Source organism: Protopterus annectens, chromosome 9.part0 (assembly GCF_019279795.1).
Source record: "Protopterus annectens isolate FY-2018-M chromosome 9.part0, PAN1.0, whole genome shotgun sequence".
In the NCBI taxonomy this organism is placed as follows: Eukaryota; Metazoa; Chordata; order Ceratodontiformes; family Protopteridae; genus Protopterus; species Protopterus annectens.
In genome coordinates, this window is record NC_056743.1 from 897,151,154 (window position 1) to 897,171,715 (window position 20,562).

Consider the following 20,562-nt stretch of genomic DNA (forward strand, 5'->3'; position numbering starts at 1 on the left):
ACATCCAAGAAACTGTAAACATGGTCCCCTACTACAGCCTGGTCAAATACAGGACATATTCTAGGCCACCCATAACCCACAAGCCACACTGAAAAGATCAATTCCCTCAAAAATTAAGCCAAACACTTTTTCTAGGGGTTTTCAATTACTCTTCTATACAATGGAATACATGCACTACTACAACAAACAAATATGCTCACTGCTTCCTCAACTATTCAGCCTTCACTGCCCAAGTTTATACTCCATACAGACTTGCTGGTCACACCAATGTTTTGTACACCTTACTTTTCACTTTATTTGCCATTCTTCTGTCATATACTACCCCTGATAGTTTGTGCCGGTTGGCTGTAGCACCTCTGATTCTAGCTTTGAAGTTTGTGCCAGATGGCTGCAGCACCTCTGATTCTAGCTTTGAAGTTTGTGCCAGTTGGCTGTAGCACCTCTGATTCTAGCTTTGACCTTTTCATTCAGACACAACCACTCCTCGTTAACCTGAAGCTGTTAACCTGTTCCACTACTTTCCCTTCTAACTCAATTTTCAGCTTCTTCTGATTTCTCTCAATTGCTGTTATGACAACTGTTTGTTTTGTACTCAGTTTCATCCTGTGTGCCATTGGTTTAGCACTCCAGTTCTCTCTCATTTATTGAAGTTCCTGTTCAGAGCTGGCTTGTAGTGCCACATTGTCTGCATATAGCAGCTTTGTTGATCTGTCCTCCCCAACATGTTTACTAAAGTAGTCCATCACCAGTGTGAACAGCAGTGGGCTCAGAGTTGAACCTTGATGCACACCCACTCCCAGTGAAAACTCTTCAGTGAGCCCAAACACTGTTTCATAGTTGTGTCAGTGTCCTTGTACACAGGTGCGCTAATTCTGCCAATGTTTCCATAACTTTAAAACATAGAAGGACTGCCAAATCAGTTTTCTCAGGACTTTGTTATATACTTTCTCCAAGTCTAGGAATGCTCAGTTGGACTCTCTTAGTATCTCCTACTTCTTCTCCGCTATCTGCCGTATTGCAAACATTGAGTCAGTTGTGCTGCTTCCTGATCTGAATCAGCTTCAATCCTACTTTCTACTACTACTTTGTGTATTCATGTAGCAATTATCCTCTCCAACATGTTAATGCAATGTGACAGGAAATGGACACGTCTATACTGTCCAAAGTTGTCAATGTCCCATTTGTTCTTGTAAACTGGCACTAGAATGTCTGTTTCTCCAGGCAAACCAGCAACCTCCTTCATATTTGCAAACCTGAGAATACCACAAACACCTGCACAAAAGATGTCAGCTTTCACCATAACATAAATAAAACCTGTTGGCTAGATAGACACTTCACTCACACAATTCTGATCCTGTGGAATAGTCTCTCCTGTATGTTAAGCAACAAAGCATATCCCTCATTCACTCTTCAAATGCAAACTAGACAGATGAATGGGAAACCATAAATACAAAACAAGTCAGCCACCTACAGTCTGTTATGGAAAAGGGTAAAATGAAACAGGAATGGCTGTTGCCAGGCTACAGTTGATCTACCAGAAGATATTCCTAGTAATAATCTATGAACCTATGAATATACATGTCGCCTCTCACCTGCATAACATGGAAGCATGGGTTGTTATTATTCATTTAGTCACATGAAGGCTGCAAAGTCAAAGACTCTTATGTTCTCACCATGAAATGGTACTTACGTCCACTATGCTGTTCCGGCATGTTATTTACTGCAATTTCACACTGTCGTCCGCTCCACCCTGCAGTGCACCTAATAAAAATAAAATAAAAATAAGCAATATAGCAGAAGAACCAAAAGCAGCTGCTGTACACAAATTCAATGGAGTATTAGATGGTGGAATGAAATATTACATTAGGAAGCAAGTTCAGTAAGCAAAACTACCGTTAATATCATCTCCATTTCAAAAGCACAGCACTGTGGGTATCTGCTGGTCTGAGACTAAATTCAGTTTCTAAAACCAGCCAAATGGAGCATGTATTAGCAGAAAATGGATGCCAACTCAAATACTTTTCTCCTAGTAATGAAGTAAAAAAATATACTTTAATAAAATCCACAGCTTTCAAAACCACTCTGAAAGACTTCCTAGCTAAAATCTGACTCTGTTTTTGCTCAAACCCAGGATAAACTAGGAATACATGCATATGGTCGAACGTCAGAATATTGATGGTACAAAAGCCGAAAGCAGTGACCACAGTTTGGTAAATGTTGAATTTTCAGATACTGAACGCCGGGCAGGCTAATATTCCCCCCTCTCGACCCATGGTAGCACTTGTGGTGGGTGTGCGACCGGGAATTTCGAATTTGGTGTTTTGCACGACATTCTGAGCATTCGCGCCTGCGAGTACCGACATTTACATTCCGAGTATGTAACGGTCAGGGATGTCGTCTTCGACCATATGCATGTATTCTGATAAACTCTATCCCTAAATGTGAACAAGTACCTTTTCATTCCTTTTATCTCCTTACTCTCCCTTCTTCATTTATTTCCTTACTGCTGTCAAATTCTGTTCCCTGACTTTCTCTCTAAATATAGCATAAGCCTGTTTTTCTTCTCACTTCATATTGCAATTTCTGTTTGTATTAGGCGAACCTGCCTTTAATTTCTCTACAAACGACCTAACATTTTTCTAATTATTAAATGTGTCATATAACTTGTACAGATTCTTAACCAATGTTTTTGTATTATGTCTAATTTGTTGCAATTATTTAAACTTCAGATATTTTTGTTTTATTTCTGAACAAAATGCCCTGCACTTAAAAACTTATTACTGACCTACTGTTCATCAAGGGACCTCTGTTCCAGTAACAAATTCTTACTACTTACAAATAAGTCAAATAATGTTGCAGGAGACTCACTCAGCTCCCAATACAGTGCTAAACTCTGGAATAGTATCCCAGCACAAACAGAACGCTGCAACAAACTCAGTAGTTTGAGACCATTGCTTAAACATCTTAACCAGTGTTGGTCCTGCACATGCTCATCACAGACCTAAGAATTTTTCACTGGACGATACAGAATACTCTCAACCTCTCACTGAAATGACAACACAACTTGTATACATAACTGCTGCCTGTACAATCCAATAAGTTGCAACATTGTTTCTCCCTATAGTTCCACCTCTGTAAAATCTTAGAATGCATAAATATAACTAATGTTTGTGTATAAATGGAAACAGAAATGTAACTACTCTCTGTTTAACTAGAACTTAGTATAATGCAATATAAGCAAATGGAGCTTTTTTTTCCCCCGGGCCTCCACTGAAAATGGGTATTACCCAGTCGGACTTTCCCAGTAAACAAAGACAAATAAAAATAATAAATAAATGAATTTCCTGAGTAGCATCTGCTGAATTTAACACTACCAACTTTTCTTTTAACTGAAAAAAGGAACACTGCAATAAAATGAATAATTATTTTCCCTGAATAGTTGTGAATACCTCTCAGACTCTTAGTGCAAAAAAAATCTGGTTAATGCCTAAAATAATGGTGGGACAAAGGGCAGAAGCAGAGACAGATTTTAAATATTGCACTTATAAACTTAAAAATTTGCCAGAATAACAGAATTTGTGTTAGTAAGCATTTTCCGAAAGAAATGAAGTCTGAAACTCAAATGCATGTCACTATTTAGAAATTTCCATCTGGAAATGATTTGCCAGAAAACCACAAATTTTCTTAGAACAGACTAAAAAACATGAGGCAAAAATCTGAACATTCTGCAAAAATCTGTCCAGTTGAGAGGTATGCATGCTTTAAAATTAAAATAATAATAATAACAATGTTCTGTGGAACAACCTCCCTTATGTAGGAGTCTGATTCTGAACCCTCCACACACACACATGTATGACCACACACAGTTGTGTACAGGCACTTGCTCACACTCACATATGCAACATACACTCATGCACAGTCACACACAGGTAAATCACAGACTCACACTCATGTACAGTCGCAGATACACGCACTCGCATACATTCATGTATACATACTAGTACACTTGCATACACGCACTCGCTCACACCCACATATACATATGCACTCATGCACAGTCTCTGCAAACACTAGCATACATGCTCTCATGGACTCTTGCTGACAACCAAACACACAAACGGGAACACACACTTTCTCTGTTTCTGATGTCCTTTTCTCTTGCACAGCTTTTTTATTAAAAGCAAAAAATATATGAGCCAGGAGCTGGGGCCACAGTTCATAACTTCAAGTTGGGGGAGTGGGGGTACTCACCCCCCCCCTACCCTATGCTTCCAGCGCCCTTATCCTCAAACATTAAAAATTGATTGGGAAGAAACCTTTTGTGCTTGATACTAATCAGACAGAAAAAAAAAACAGATTTTATTATTTAAATGCAAGTTATACATTACTCGCCCTGATCTTTCTGCTAATTAATAAAAAGTTAACAGTCTTCCAATGTATAAGAGAGAACAGGTATTTGTCGGTACACCTTACTCTGGATTTGGAAAAAGTCCATTTAAGGATGATGAAGGTTATACTTAAGTCCACATTGATAAGTTTGCACTTCATTCCTGTGCAGATAGCAGATGCACACATTGTTTACCCTTGTTATATTACAATGTGTCAAACATAGAAAAAATCTTAACAAATAACTGTAGAACACACTTAAAAAAGAAAGCACCCCCTTGACATGTAGGTGGTGGGCTGCAGCTGTAAACAACTTTTTTTCTTGGCTCTCCCATTCTCAGACAGGCAGTTAGGCTCTGCCTCACTATGCTTATGTCATCGCTCACGGCCCTGCACATTGTGATGTTTGCAGGATATGCTAGTGATGCGTGGTGACGTCAGCAGTGATGAAAAATTGTAAATAAAAAAAAAAAATTGGGGATTTAAAAGGTCATTTGGGAATTTGTGGCACCCCATTATTTTGTCCTCAAAAGTGGGAAATACTGAGAAATTTGGTAAGGTTGACAGGTATGCTTGCCAGTTCTTGACACATTTGCGATAACAGAAAATATAATTCCATAGCCATATGGACTAGGTATACTTGCTTAATGATTCACTCGGTCTTCACTAGACAGTTAACTGATTTATATATTTCCCAAAAGAAATTACAGTTTTCAGGTAACACCAGAGCTGCCCATGCATTATGAAGTGGACATTTCCTTCATTGTTTTCCTAGAACAAGACAGGGAGAGCTGAAATGATTTCATCAGTGGCCTTTATGATATCACTTCCGGCATAAAGATGATGTTCTCAAGGAAACTTTAAACTTGTGGCACAGGACAGGTCTATGAAAAGATTAATGTCTGCAATTCTGAAATTCTTCTAGTGGAAACAAATTGTTACAGCACCACAGCAATGCCTTCTGAGATGTACACTGAATGGCAGTGCAATGAACAGGGTCAAATGGACTGGCAAGTCAGCATTTCCACTGGTACCAAATTCAAATCATGAACTGGTATAAAATTTCTTCTTGGAAGCATTAAATGCAAACTTCCTGTACAAAATAACATCGCAGACATTAATCTTTTCATAGACTTGTCTGATAAAAGAAACTTTTACTGTCACCTCCAACAAACCCATCAAAATAAACCTCAAAAATTCTGGTCTGGTATCAAACTGTTGCACCCAGGTCGCTCTATTACACCTACCCCTCAGGCTCCAGTCTCAACAGCCCTATCCACACTGCCAATTCTTTTAACACTTTCCTCACTGACACCATTCAATCTTTGGCCAAGCAGTTATCTCCTGACACTACATCTGCTTCTAATTTTATCCCTAACAGCCCCCTATTATTTCAATTCAAACAAGTTCCTACATCCCTTGTCTGCACCCTTATTCAGAAACTTAAACCCTCCACCTTCTCTGCAGATCTACTACCTGCCCAGAATACCTGCAAAAAAACCTCCAAAGCTATAGCCTACACCATATCCATCCTCATTAACAGAACTATTTCAGAAGGAACTATTCCATCAATCTGGAAAATCTCACATATCATCCCCCTGCACAAAGGTGGGAATTCCAAAGATTTTTCTAACTATAGGCCTATAGCCATACTATCTCCACTAGCAAAAATCATGGAGAAGTGCATTCACAAACAACTATTAAGCCACCTACTGGAAAACAACCCACTAGCTACCTGCCAACATGGCTTCAGACCATTTCATAGCACCTCCTCTGCTCTCTTATCCTTCACCAACTGCATTAATAAATATCATAATAATAATACTCTATCCTCAGCCCTCTTCATTGATCTTTCAAAAGCCTTCGACATGGTTAATCACCAGCTACTCATAAACACACTTAGAAACTTCTCACTGGATCCACTTGCTATACAATGGTTCCAATCCTATTTAAATAACAGGCAACAGGCTGTATTATGGGAGAATAACCTGTCTTCCCATCTCCCAATTACCCTTGGCATCCCTCAAGGCTCCATATTGGGTCCTCTCCTCTTTTCTATTTTTACTAACGACCTACACTCTGTATTACCTCAAGCTACCTGTATCCAATATGCAGATGATTCCACACTGATATGCTCAGCCTCTTCACTATCACAACTTCAGTCCCTAACCCAAGATGCGTTTAGCACAGTAGAAAATTGGCTTCTTCACCATTGTCTCATCCTCAACCCAAACAAAACAAAAATGCTACTGTTTACTCCCAACCGCAGAGCCCCTCCACTGCATTTCACTGTTACATCTAGCAATGGTACTATAATTACTCCTGATTCTACCACAAAACTACTTGGAGTACTAACAGATAACAACCTCACCTTTGAACTCCATATTAACAACACTATAAAAACAGTAAACAAGAAACTAGGGTCCCTCTACAGGATCAAACCCTTTCTGACTCCACTAGCCAGGACCACTATTGCCCGTACCCACTTAATCTCAACCCTACTATACGCTTCCCCTATCTATACAAAACTATGCAAAAGCAATCTGAATAAGCTAGCCAGCTCCTACAATAATATTGCTAGATTTGCAACTGGTTCTACCTATAGAACTCATCATTGCAATAATCTTAATCAACTAGGATGGTTAGAATTGTCAAATCTTATTCTATTCAACCAACTAACTATTGCCCATAAAATATTGTATCATCCTACAAATACTCCAATACTCACTAATCTAATCTCCCCCTACATTAACCTGAAGACCCTGCGCTCATCTAATAAATTACTGGTAAACACAAGTAAAACCAAAAATCTGGCTGGAGACTCTCAATTCTCTAACACAGTGGGTAAAACCTGGAACACCCTCCCAAATTACCTAACCTCCCTACCCTCAACTACCCTATTTAAACCCAAACTCAAACCATACTTTAAATCCCACTGGCTGTGCCCCTGTGCAAACCCAGACTAACTACCTCCCTTGTCACTAGACACTAATCTTCTCATCCACATAAACTCAATGATCTTTTACTAAAAATACAGTGCTTTTAACTCGTTTAGTTTAATAGTGCTCTATTTCACATACCTTATATATTGTTGTATGTATATCCATACCTGATTTGTAACTACGATTGTGTTTTTTCCTTACTCATAAGCTAAAATGTAATGTACTATTATTACTTGCTAAATCATGGTAATGTACCTATGTATTTGTTATTCTATTCTGAAGTGCGGAGCATTTCTCCCCGGGCCTCCACTGAAAATGGACATAAATCCAGTTGGACTAGCCTGGTCAACAAATGTAAAATAAATAAATAAAATAAATCATCTACAGAAGGATAAATCAAGCAACATCACCTTATGAACGGTTACAGAGGAACACAAAAAGGCAAGCTTATACAAAGAAAATAAGACTAAGATGACAGCTCAGCAGACTGAGTAGATACATTTTTTACTGTCATACTGACAAAGCTAGGCAGTTATTTATAAGTAATTTTCTAGTCGTAGGTTTTCTAGCATCTGTCTTGTCTTTTAAGGTCCCTTTAGGTAAGGATGATATATGTTGGCTTGTGGGGGATAATCATCTAAACTACCCAACTGAGGTCTGAAATATCTCTTTAGCCTTGTTGAGACAGAACAGAACAGATCATCCTGTTTTAACAGTCTCCAAGCGGGTGGGGGTTGAATAATGTATGCAGTAATATTAGCATTAAAAGTATTTTTGCCATTTTGGTGAAATGAACACAGAGACTTGGTAAACTCTGTTTTGCATTTAAAAGCACTTCTGGGACAAGGGAACAGACAAAGATACAGTCGGTGTTGACATATAAAAGTGTTTTTTTAGTTGGTAAAGACCACCCCTAAACTACTGCATGAAGCACTGTTGTGTCCAGTTTCTACTGGGATGTACTTAATGGTAATTATGTCTGTTCCAAACACCTGCTGCCATACTGAAATGGCGCAGGCGATACACTGCCAGTCTAGTTAAGTTCTTTGTATGATCCACTTTCCTGCACACAAAGTCAGACTGTGCGCCTTACATATCAAATCATTATGGTTGGCTTGTATGAAACAAAACTGACCCTAGTTTCACTGCATCAAAAAGGACTTTAAGGCCACAATGTTTAGACCCCATTTGTGCCGAAGTGTTAAATTAGTAACTGGTCTTGAGCACAACAAACAGATACCAACCATAACTTGGGACATTTGTGGTAATACTCTGAGACAGTTTTTACTATCGGTTTCCTGACAAAAAAGACCAACAATGTTGCCTTGCCAGATGTAAATCTGGCAGTATTTACTTTACTGAGAATGAATACAAACAAAACCCTGTGTGGTTTGATCTTATGTTGCTCTGAGAGCTTAATGGGCTTTTTTCAAATGAATTTTGAGTCCTGAGACACTCCCTTGTCAAAGTCAGTTACTTTTGCTTGAACTGCAAGAAGAAATTAATTTCGTCCTATTCACCAGTGGCAAAAAACGACATTTTAGTGAAACATGCCTATTAACTGTGTCCAGTAAATGTACAACAATGACAAGTTCAACTGACATTTCTATCAGATAACTGCAATCCATAGGAAGCTAAATACCAGTTAGGTATTAACTGCTAACAAAGTTCTGAGGCAAAAAAATACAAATTTCTAAGAAAAGAAATCTACAGCTGTCTTCCGATCTAAGGTGAGATCATATAAGTGTTATGCATTACACAAACTGAGAAAGAGCATTTGCTAGGTCAAAAGAAAGGACTGTGAACTGAAAAGTTCTAATGTCCAACCTTGAACCTGACATACTTCTTGTGTGAAGGGTGAAATGGTAATATCTAAACAGATAATCCTCATATCCACTGGGGTCATCCAAGTTTCTCAAGAGATTAGAAGCACAAAAACGAAGTAGCGTAATTTGGGATTTATGTACCTTCCTAAACTCATTTATGGCTGCATAATACGGAAACTAGTCCGAAAGAGCCTTGCTCTGGGGATTAACAATCATGAAAGCCTGTGCCCTTTCTGTCATGGTGAATGAGATCTACTGCATTTTAAGAATTACTCCTGCATCTGTCCACACACCAAGGTGACACAAGACAGGTTTTAAATATTTTTTTCTGAAAACTATACATGGTTGGGGCTAACAAACTCTATGACATACTTGTGAGAAACTGCTTTCAGTACAATTACCAATGAAGTCCAGTTATTAGAGGAATAAGAGGGAACGTCTGACCTTCTGGGTGAGTCAAGCATGTGGAATACATAACTTAATCTTCCTGATCTTCCTGTTGTGTAACAAACTAAACATAATTGCATTACTTGGACCCCCCGGCCACTCCTGAAAATGGCTTTTAGCTTAGCCAGACTTACCAAGTTAACCAACGTCATTAATGAACAAAAAAATAAATCTCACCACTACCCATTCTCTTTGCAAAAAAAAAAGCTTCTTGTAAATGAGGACAGTTTGGTCTCATTCCTTCTCTTCTTATCAATTATTCTTAAAAATTGCTTAGAATTCTTAAGCATTTTAGGTCCCAGGCTACAAATCAAAGCCAGCAATTACCCATAAAGATTACACAACTAAGCTGCACTTTCACTAAATAAGCCATTTTTACACCGACAAAAGGATAACAATCATTCAGCAAAACCTTCTCAGCAACACAGAACCTCCAACACAAAGTACTGACTGAATTATGCAGAATTCTAATCTAAACATCTGCAAAACAGCTACAAAAGTCACACTTTTAGAAATACTGGAAAACAATTTAATACCGTCTTGTACATGTTGGATGAATACTTTATACTGTGGCTCATCCCTTCTGCAGACAGTATAATCTGGTGAAAACTACTATTTCCCTTTGTGCATCACTAATATAGTTTTAGATGTCCACACTATCAAACACTATCAAACTGACATACTTCTCGTGTGAAGGGTGAAATGGTAATATCTAAACAGATTATCCTCATATCCACTAGGATCATCCAAGTTTCTCGAGAGATTAGGAGCACAAAAATGAAGTAGTGGTATTTGGAATTTATGTACCTTCCTTCCTAACTTTACATCTTTATTCTGTATGTTTGCACTGTACGCTGCAAGTGTAAAATCTTGTAATAATGTATAATACTGCACAAGTCTTGGCTGAAAAGAGATCATAGACCAATCTATTTTCATGGTTAAATGAGAAAGTCTTACTGACATCTTTGATCATTATAATAAATGCAAATAACCCAGACAATTGATTTCTAAGACTTATCTTATGGAGAATATGTCCTGCCTTCCAGGTGAAAGAAGCTAAAATATTTGGTTCTATGCAGTGCATACTTACCACAAACAGATTGTTAGAAAGAGCTTCCCTACCTTTTTGTAATACAGTATAAGAGTATTAACATGTAAAAGCTTAAGGTTCTGCAAACAATTTGGCAAACAGGATTGCTACATGCAGTCCTGTCCTCCAAATCAGGAATTTCAAGAGAACTAAACACACTGGCTCATATGGAGGTTCTCAGTTTCCAAGAGAAAAGCTGAGGTCCATTTCAGAACCAAGAGTTTATTTGAAGGCTTGACATGTAATACTTGCCTAAGAAACACTTTCACTGTAGACTTGCACACCAAGGAAGGATTCCAATGAAGATGTGCCAAGACAACCTTAATGCAGAACAGTAAAGATCCAGACACATTCTTCTCAAAATGAAGTGCAGAGCCTCTCATGTTGAAAACGTACCTTCTGCTATCAGACACTCTTATCATTATCACTCTTCAAGGAAGCACAGACTAATTTACAAAATATAAATACATAAATTGATGCACTCATCATGCATTTAGGCCAATTAACTTTACTCTGACCACTTTAAAGAAATTAAAAAAAAAAATGTACAACTCAGCCAAACTGCTTTGTTTCCCCACAGAGATGGCAAAATGTCTGGCAGCTGTAGTGCAGCCCTGGAAAAGTACAGTTTTGTACCTACCATAAATGTAGATGTTCGAGTGCTAATACAGCTGCAGTCATAACAGATGGGTTCTCCTGCCGTCAGGCGGGTCCTCGGTCGGCCGAATTCCAAAGTCTAGGTCCGGCGTCAGTTGCTGTCGCTTTCCTTCCTGACGTCAGTGCGACAGGGGTATATAAGACACAGCCAACGCCATTTTCTTCAGTCTTTCTTGCCCCAGATGTCAGGTGCCCCCAGAAGGAAGGCAAAATATATATATATATATATATATATATATATATATATATATATATATACACACACACATATATATATATAAATTATATATAATCATGCAATGCAATATAATCAAAAATCAGTAGTTGCAAGCAAATACACCATAGAGGATAACCCAATCAAGTTGTAAGATGAGGAGTTAGCTACTAGGTCTGTACCCAGAGGGGAAGGAGGGAGGGAAACCTGGACTGCAGCTGTATTGGCACTCGAACATCTACATTTATGGTAGGTACAAAACTGTACTATGTTCATCGTGCATACAGCTGCAGTCATAACAGATGGGGAGAATCCCAAAGCTACGCACAGGGTGGTAGGCACTAGGTGGAACTGGGAGGAGCCAGAATGCCCTGCAACACAACAGTGGCAAAGCCTGCTCTAGTTTTGGAGTATAAAGGTAGGTGGTAGTGTTTAGTGAAGGTATGCACAGAACTCCAAGTGGCTGCCTCCAAAATATCTTTGGTAGGGACTCCTCTGAGGAAGGCTGCAGAGGTAGCTGTGGCCCTTGTGGAGTGGGATCTGATGCCTGTAGGTACAGATTTGCCATGAAAGGAGTAACAAAACCGTATGCAGTGGCCTATCCATTTTGAAATTGTCTGTTTGGAAATTGGCTTCCCTTGAGCTCCTACAGCATAGGACACAAAGAGTTGTTCTGATTTCCTGAAAGGCTTTGTTCTGTCCAAATAGTAATGTAGCTGTCTATGGATGTCTAAGGAATGTAGCAGCCTTTCCCCTTTGTTTTGAGGATTGGGGTAAAAGGTAGGTAAGTGTATGGCCTGATTTAAAGCTACCCTGGATACTACCTTAGGCATAAATGATGGGTTGGTTCATAGGGAAACCCTGTCCTGATGGAAGATGAGAAAGGGCTGCACAGCCATGAGGGCTTGTAGTTCCGAGACCCTACGAGCTGAGGTAATAGCCAGAAGGAAAGCTGTTTTCCAGGACAAATATTGCAAATCTGTTGAGGCAGCTGGTTCAAAGGGAGGCAATGTTAATTTTTCTAGAATGTAATTAAGATCCCAGGCTGGTATTGGTTGTTTCCTTGGGGGTCCTATATTCTTAGCCCCTCTGAGGAACTGCCTTAAGAGTGGGTGAGAGAATAAGGGTGGATCAGTGTTGTATTCTGCAGAAATGGCTGAGGCATGGATTTTGATGGAGGAAAATGAAAGTCCACTGTTCAACAGCTCAGCTAGATACTGTAATATGAGGCAAATTCAGTTTTCTAGGATCCTGGTCCTTTTTCTCATTCCAAGCACAAAACCGTTTCCATTTTGCGGAGTAAGCTTTTCTAGTAGATGGCCTTCTGGCCTCCAAAATAACATCCTGCACCTCCTTGGAGAGTAGGGTCTGTTGTGGTGTTAATGAATTTTCCATGCAGCCAGACTGAGTGTTTTCAGATGACTGTGAAGAGTTTTGTAGCTGTGCTGAGTCAGGAGAAGAGGCATTAGAGGTAGGGTCCAGGGAGGAGAATGTGTTAGACTCCTCAGGAGTGGGTACCAGTGTTGTCTTGGCCAGTCTGGAGCAATCAGTATCATCTTTGGTCTGTCTGCTCTTGCTTTCAAGAGCACCTTGGGCAGTAGAGGCAAAGGTGGGAAGGCGTAAACTGTCCTTGCTGCCCAACTGAAGGAAAGGGCGTCCACTCTCCAGGCCTTTGGATGAAATGTCCTTGAGCAGAATTTTGCCAATTCATGATTCTTGTGGGAGGCAAAGAGATCTATGTCTGGCCTTCCCCACGCTTGGATTATCTTTGTAAACACTTGAGGATGCAACTTCCATTCGTGCGGGTCTGTCATATTTCTGCTTAGATTGTCTGCCAGCGTGTTTTCCAAACCTGGCAGGTACCATGCTTGGAGCTCGATTTGCCATTCCAGAGCCATGTTCCAAAGTGACATGGCCAGCCTGCACAGGGGGTATGAATGTGTTCCTCCTTGTTTGTTTATGTACCACATTACTGTGGTGTTGTCTGTTCTTATCAATAATTGCCCTAGATGCAGGAGGTCCTTGAAAGCTGTAATTGCATTTATCACTGCTAGCATTTCCTTTTGATTGATGTGAAGGTGCTTTTCCTTTTGGGACCATTTGCCCTGAATGCACCTGTCTGTCATGTGTGCCTCCCAGGCGTAGTCTGAGCCGTCTGTTGTGATGACTTGATTTGCTTGAGGCTTGCAGAATGGTAGACCTGTGTTTGTTTGGCATGCTTGGGCCCACCATAGAAATTCCTTTTGCAAGCATGGAATTAGTGGTAATATTGTTTCCAAACTGTGGCTGTGTCGAGACCATAGGTTTTTTAGGTACCACTGAAGTTTCCTCATATGCAACTTTGCACATGGGATTAGAAGAATGCAAGATGCCATGAAGCCCAGAGCCTGCAGGATTTTCCTTGCAGTTAGCCTGGTACAAATTGCTAGCATCTTGAAGTACTGAGTTAGTTGCCCCTGTTTTTCTGGCGTAAGGTAGGCCATCTGGGTGTTTGTGTCCAGGTTGGCACCCAGGAAAATTATTTTCTGAGATGGTGTTAGCCTGGATTTCTCTTTGTTGACTGTGTATTCCAGAGAATGCAATAACCGTGTTACAAAAGCCAGATGTTCCAGAAGTATGTGTTTGCTGTCCGCTTGGATCAGGCAATCATCCAAATAAGGGTAAATTTGTATCCCTTGAAGTCTGCACTAGGCAATTGCTGATGCCAGGCATTTCGTGAATACTCTGGGCGCAGTAGATAAGCCAAAGGGCAATGCAGAGAATTGATAGTGGATTGAACCTGCAAGAAATCTGAGGTATCTTCTGCAGCTTTGTCTGATTGGGACATGCAGGTATGCCTCCTTGAGGTCCAATGTTACCAGCCAAGACTCCTTGCCCAGCATGGGAAGAAGCTGCTGTAAGGTGAGCATCTTGAACTTTGGTACGAGTGGGAATGTGTTTAGGATGGATAAGTCCAAAATGGGTCTCCAGTCGGTTCCCTTCCTTGGTACCAGGAATAGTCTGGAATAAAAACCTTGACCTTGTTCGTGAGTAGTTACCTCTTGAATAGCTTTCATGTCCATGAGCTTTGAAATTTGTATTTGAGCCTCTGCCCTTTGATTGTGTGGCAGGTTCGGCATGCCTCTCATTTTTGGAAGAGCGTGAAAATGAAATCTGTAGCCTCTGTTTATAATGTCCAGAATCCATTTGTCTTTTGTGACAATATGCCAATTTCTTGTAAATAATGCCAGCTTTCCTCCCAAGGGTGCTGCCAGCTGATACTTGCTTGGCATGGAAAGGAGGAAGTCATTGGGTTTGTTTCCTGTATTGTTGTGCACTGTCTTCGCCACCTCTTGGTGCTGGAGATTGCCACTGTCTGCCTCTATATGTTCCTTGAGATTGTCCTCTGCCCCTTGTGCGCCTGTATCTACCTCTTTGGGGCTTGTCCGTGGCTGGAAAGGACCAGTTTTTTGAAGGCCAATTTCTGCTAAAACGTGGTGGTTGTACCTGTAGAAAAGCTTTGACAGTTTGCATAGATTTAGCTTTTTCTTCCATTTTCCGTAGTATCTCCTCAGCATTAGTACCAAATAATACATCCTTTTGTAAAGGAGCATCTAGTAGTTTAGCCTTAACATGATCAGGTAAGGTTTGTTCCCTAAGCCAGGCATGTCTACGAATGACTGATCCTGTAACAGCAGCTCTACTTGAGGCCTCTAGAGCATCATAGCCACATTGTAAGGTGTGTTTACCCACTTGTTCTGCACTATGAATCATATCCTGCAACTCCTTCAAATCTGGTTGTTCAGGTTGTGACATTTTATTCTTTAATTGTGATAACAGAAACTGCTGATATTTAAGCATATGGAACTGACAATTTAAGGCCCTCATGACTAGGGTGGCCGAGGTATATACCTTTTTCCCCCACCTTTCTAAGGATCTAGACTCTCTCGGAAGGTAATGGATTCTTAGCAGTAGAGGCCTTCATTCCCTTGGGGCCTTGAGAAATGGTTTCTGGGTCAGCATTATGGCTTTTGTAAAGAAATTGGTGTGAGTTAGGAACTCTGTAGTACCTATCAGGCTTGACTGGGGCAGGAGGCAGGGAATTCGGATTAAGGCAAGCCTCCGAGTAAACATCATCAAGAATGTCCAAGACAGGAGGTATCGCCAGAGGTCTGTGCTGAGGTAGCAAAAGAAATTCCCTAAGCCTTTTCTTGGAATCTGAAAAATCTTGGCCTTCCCAATGGAAGTGTTCCCTCAAGGTATGCAAGGTTTCCCCGAAGGAAAAGTCCTCTGGGGGGGATACAGAAGGGATGGACAGCTCTGCATCAGAATCTTCAAAAGGGGAGTACGAATGTTCCTCTTCATCAGAATGTTCTGAAATAATGGAGCTCTGGTCAGAAGAGAGGGAATCTTCCTCCACTCTGGGTCTCTTGTCCGGCGGGGGTTGGGAACCCCTGATAAGAGTAATTAAATCCTCAGCCATTTTGAGCATCTGCTTTTTAGGCATGGGGCCTGGAGATGGGCCCTGTGCAACAGACCTCTTGGAATGCATGGCTGATTTAGACTTAGTAAAGGCCTTTATGGAAAAGGAAGAAGAAGGTCTGAATACACCATGGGTGGAAGTGGACCTGTCCACATTAAAAGGCTCAACACTCACAGTGGCTTCGGAAGCTGTAGTCAGGGTATGGGCCGAGGGACCTGCTGTCTCGGTTACAGAAGACACCGCCAGAGAAGTGTCGTCGGTAGTCAGGGGCTGCGTAGGCGCCTCGCTGAGAACCGGAGCACGTGTAGCCAGTTTTGGCATGGTGTCGGTGGAGACCACGGACCTCGCATGTCGGTCTTTGTCCTTGCGTTTTTTGGACAAAACAGTAGTCGGAGTCTCCGACGACATTTTATAATTAAAAGCTTTACCAAAAAAGTGCTGTGCGAACTCCGCCCGACGCTTAATAGTGTGTTTATTGAAAGTAGCACAAAAGCGACAGCCCGAGACGTCGTGGTCTGGGCCTAAACAAGGTATACAGAGGGAATGGAAATCCTTATGCGGTATTTGCTTCCCACAAGAAATACAATTGTTAACTTTGTCTGACATCGGTCTGAGGCAAGAAAAGTTTCCCAACGGGGTACTTAGCTTTAAAGAAGACTTCGGTTTCCAAATTTTCGTAATTTCAGGAGCTGGCTGACTGGCACTTGCGAACTGCTTCTGCTTCGGGCACTGCGCGGCAAAAAAGACTGGAGAAAATGGCGTCGGCTGTGTCTTATATACCCCTGTCGCACTGACGTCAGGAAGGAAAGCGACAGCAACCGACGCCGGACCTAGACTTTGGAATTCGGCCGACCGAGGACCCGCCTGACGGCAGGAGAACCCATCTGTTATGACTGCAGCTGTGTGCACGATGAACATCATAGGTTATCCGTGTAACCTTTACACAAGCACCTAATCCCCACTTCTAAGCTATACCTCATTACTGTTCAGGTAAAAAGTGAAGCAAACAGTTCAATTAGTGGGCTGTATAACCCACCTAGGTACCATCAAGACTGTGCTAAAAGATATGTAATAAAATATGAGTTAGATAACACTGCTAAAGAGGACAGTGAAGGCAAATTTGACCTTGCTTTGTTCCTCTTCACTGGTGTAAATGTAGCAGACACAAAAACTGTATGATTACTTCCTCTAACTGAAGCATTATTTACAAGAGCTGGTAGAATGATGTCAATCAGCAATATTGACTGTCGGCAGCAGTACTCAACAAGCCTGTTGGACAATTTTCAAACATTCATTTGCAAAGGCTGTATACTTTATTTTTGTCAAAATTATGGACCTCGGCTGTGTAATCATAAAACAGTCTACATTCTTTAGTTCAATAACTGAATGGAAAGACAGACCTGTGTCATTTTAAGAACAAAAAGTAGACTCCTTTAGAGTAGATGTCAAAATCCTTGCGCCTGTGGCCTCAGTCATGATTGAAACAGGTCTGAGAAGGGCAAATTCAGTTGCCCATTTAAAGTAAGTGACAATGATGTCAGTTCTAAAACACATTCTTGGGACTCCTGCAACAGCTTCTGCATTCCGAAATGTCCTTGTTCTTGGCTGATCTTACCGATCTGACCTGATACTTTAAGCTTCTCTAATCTTAACAGATAGCCAAATAGGGGTCAATGCATTTTGGGATAATCTCTCTCTACGGACCAATATGAGTGATTATTCCCTCTGACTTTTTATCAGCTGCTTATCTATCATAGTGACAGTCTTCACTGGGAGTCCCCATAAGACAAGACAAAGTAATTCATCCTTTTTATTCTATTATGTTCTATTTCCACTTCTGATAGTCTGCACTCCTTCAGTTCTGACATGATGAAGACTAAGAACTATTGTCTGTTACTTATCTCACATTCAATAACTGTTCTTTTATTTACTGACATTTCATTCCCAGGAAAGTCCAAATGGTTAGGTGCCTATTTTCAACAGACACCCCAGAAAAAAGCTCCAAAGTATTAAGAAAAACATTTTAAGAACAATAATTTTACAGTCTTCAAAAATAATACAAAACAACTACTGTTTAAATAATTACAGCAAATGAGGCAATGTAAAAACATTGGTTAAGAATATATAGAATTTATAGGACAATGATTTGATATTTAGAGAAATTTTAGCCAGTTTACTGAGAAATTAAAGGAAAGTTAGTACAAAACAAACAGGGGCTGCAATATGAAGTGAGAGAAAATAACTGGGTTATGGCATATTTAGAAAGTGTGTCAGGGGACAGAAAGTGACTGAAGTAAAGAAGTGAGTGAAGAAGGGGGAGTAGGGAGGTATAAGGTATGTATAGGTACTTGTTCATATTTAGGGATATAGTTTATCCTGGTGTGAGCAAGAACAGAGACACATTTTGGCTAGGAAGTCTTTCAAAATGGTTTCAAAGGACTGCAGAGAGGATATTGACCTAATGGATACAGGTAAGAAGTTCCAGGCCTTAGCAATATCGTATGAGTAAGATCATACTCAGCAGATTTGATAGGTTCGTGGATGGAGAGGAGTTTTTGGTCACTGTATTATGATGACTTGATTGGGAACATAGTTTACTGTAAAGCAAAAGTCTGTAATGCCTTTAACAAACTCTGCAGCCTTAATAAAAATCCTACAGTAAATACAACTGCAAATTCTTTGAAAAGCTACTTAAAATAATTAGGCCAAGTATGTGCCATAGACAGATAAAGCTTTGACTATCACTCAGACGACATGGAAAAACTAGCAAAGTGAACTGTGAAGGAGCTGATGAGGAAGGGAGAGAGAGAGAGAGAGAGAGAGCACTAAAAACCAGCTCAGCCATGGTGGGGGAGGGGAGATCACACTGCAATGTTAAAGTACACCGAGACAGACAGAAATGTTCTTCTCATGCATTCAAATAGGTTGGGCTGGCAATGTTAAGCAGAGTTGATACAGCAGCCTTCATTATTGGTATGCATAAGTCAGTAAAGCAGTGGGGAAGACACTGAAGACCTTGGGCAAGCAAGTGCACACATCAGCTGTTGGAAGTCGAGTTAAACACAAAAAAAATACACCATGGCTGCCTGGATCACGGCCCTTCTAGATTATACCTCACAACTGTCCAGACATTTACAGAATGTCCAGATTTTTGATCATCACTTTAGGTCTGTTCTTAATAAAATTGGTGGTTTTCTGGCAAATCACTGAGGATTAAGTAATTAAATAATGGCAGACATTTGAGTTTCAGACTTCATTTTCTTCAGAAAATCCATGCTAATACAAACGATGTTATTCTAGCAACTTTCTAATTTTATAATAGCAATGTTTTTAATTTCCCCTATTTTTGGCCCTTTGTCCTCCATTATTTTTGACTTTGTCCAGAATTCTTGTTGTAAGAGGTTGAGAGGTATACTACAGAGGATTCTTACTCATGCCAGCTACTACTAAAGTGGGTACATAGTGGGGCAACTAAAAGGGATCAAGACCAGTATGAAAGAGCTAATGGCTGATAAGGGCAGAGGGGAAAAGTATGTTCCAGAACAGAGCAATCACTGAATATGAAGGTCCTTGTGACGCATTTTCATACCACCAAAAGCACTTACTAACAAATGTTATGGTGAAAACTTTACAAAAACAATACTGCATTCCTTTACTACTTAGTTACTGACTATAGTTGATTTACAAATGGGGAGGGGGGGGGGGGGGTAAAGCAAAGATAATAAAATAAAAATAATAAAATTCTCAGCCACTGAAGAAAGAAGGGCCAAAAGGGCCACTGCTTTACCTGCAAAACAGGAAAAAAATTTATCACACACTTATTTAATTTGTTTATTTAGCTTAAACGAGTGTCCACCAATAATACTTATGTAAGGGACTAACTCTACCCTGGCTGCACTGTGACATAAACAACTATCACTGCCTCATGCAGGTGTATGCTGCTATCAAAAAAGTCTAGAAAATCCACACAAAGAACTACTGTCAAAATGACTCACCCCAGATTTAGATCTGTTTTCTGGCATTTTCCAGCTGAGTTTTTTCTATTTTTAATTTTATACCTTTTATCCTGCTTGCTGAACTGCTAAATGACCTAGATATGAATATCACATTACAGTTCCTGTAAATTTACACTACTGTCACATTTGCCAAGGATCGGACTTCTGAGGCTAAAAATTGAAGGGATCATCTGATAACCCCCTCTAGGAAATCATTTTGGAAGCTGCACTCATTGAACTGTAGTTTCTTTCCCAATCAGCATGTGGACTCTGAAAATAAAGCCACTACATTTACAATAAGATGGTAATTCTGGGAAGCCAACTCATCCACTCTGAAATCTACTGCCTATATCACACCAAACATTAACAGAAGTTATCTATAATAAATACACACAATCATGTAAATACATGTATACAAATTCACTTACTGGCAGTATGGACTCTGGGCTTCCACGTCAAATTTACAGGTTCCTTTGTTAAAGCAGAAATTACTACAATTCAGGCAGCTAGGTGCTTCTCTTCCATCAGGGCATCTGGGGAACA

General features: G+C 40.2%; 1 protein-coding gene across 1 annotated transcript in view; it reads right to left on the reverse strand.

Annotated features, from left to right (window-relative positions):
• The window catches only part of LRP1 (LDL receptor related protein 1), a 2,772,300-nt gene that overhangs the window by 49,443 nt on the left and 2,702,295 nt on the right, over positions 1 to 20,562 (reverse strand). Inside the window, exons 85-86 of the mRNA XM_044083629.1 lie at positions 20,448 to 20,552; positions 1,691 to 1,761 (exon numbers count right to left, since the gene is read on the reverse strand). Of these exons, the coding sequence (XP_043939564.1) occupies positions 1,691 to 1,761; positions 20,448 to 20,552 (176 nt within the window). The remainder of the gene's footprint in view (positions 1 to 1,690; positions 1,762 to 20,447; positions 20,553 to 20,562) is intronic.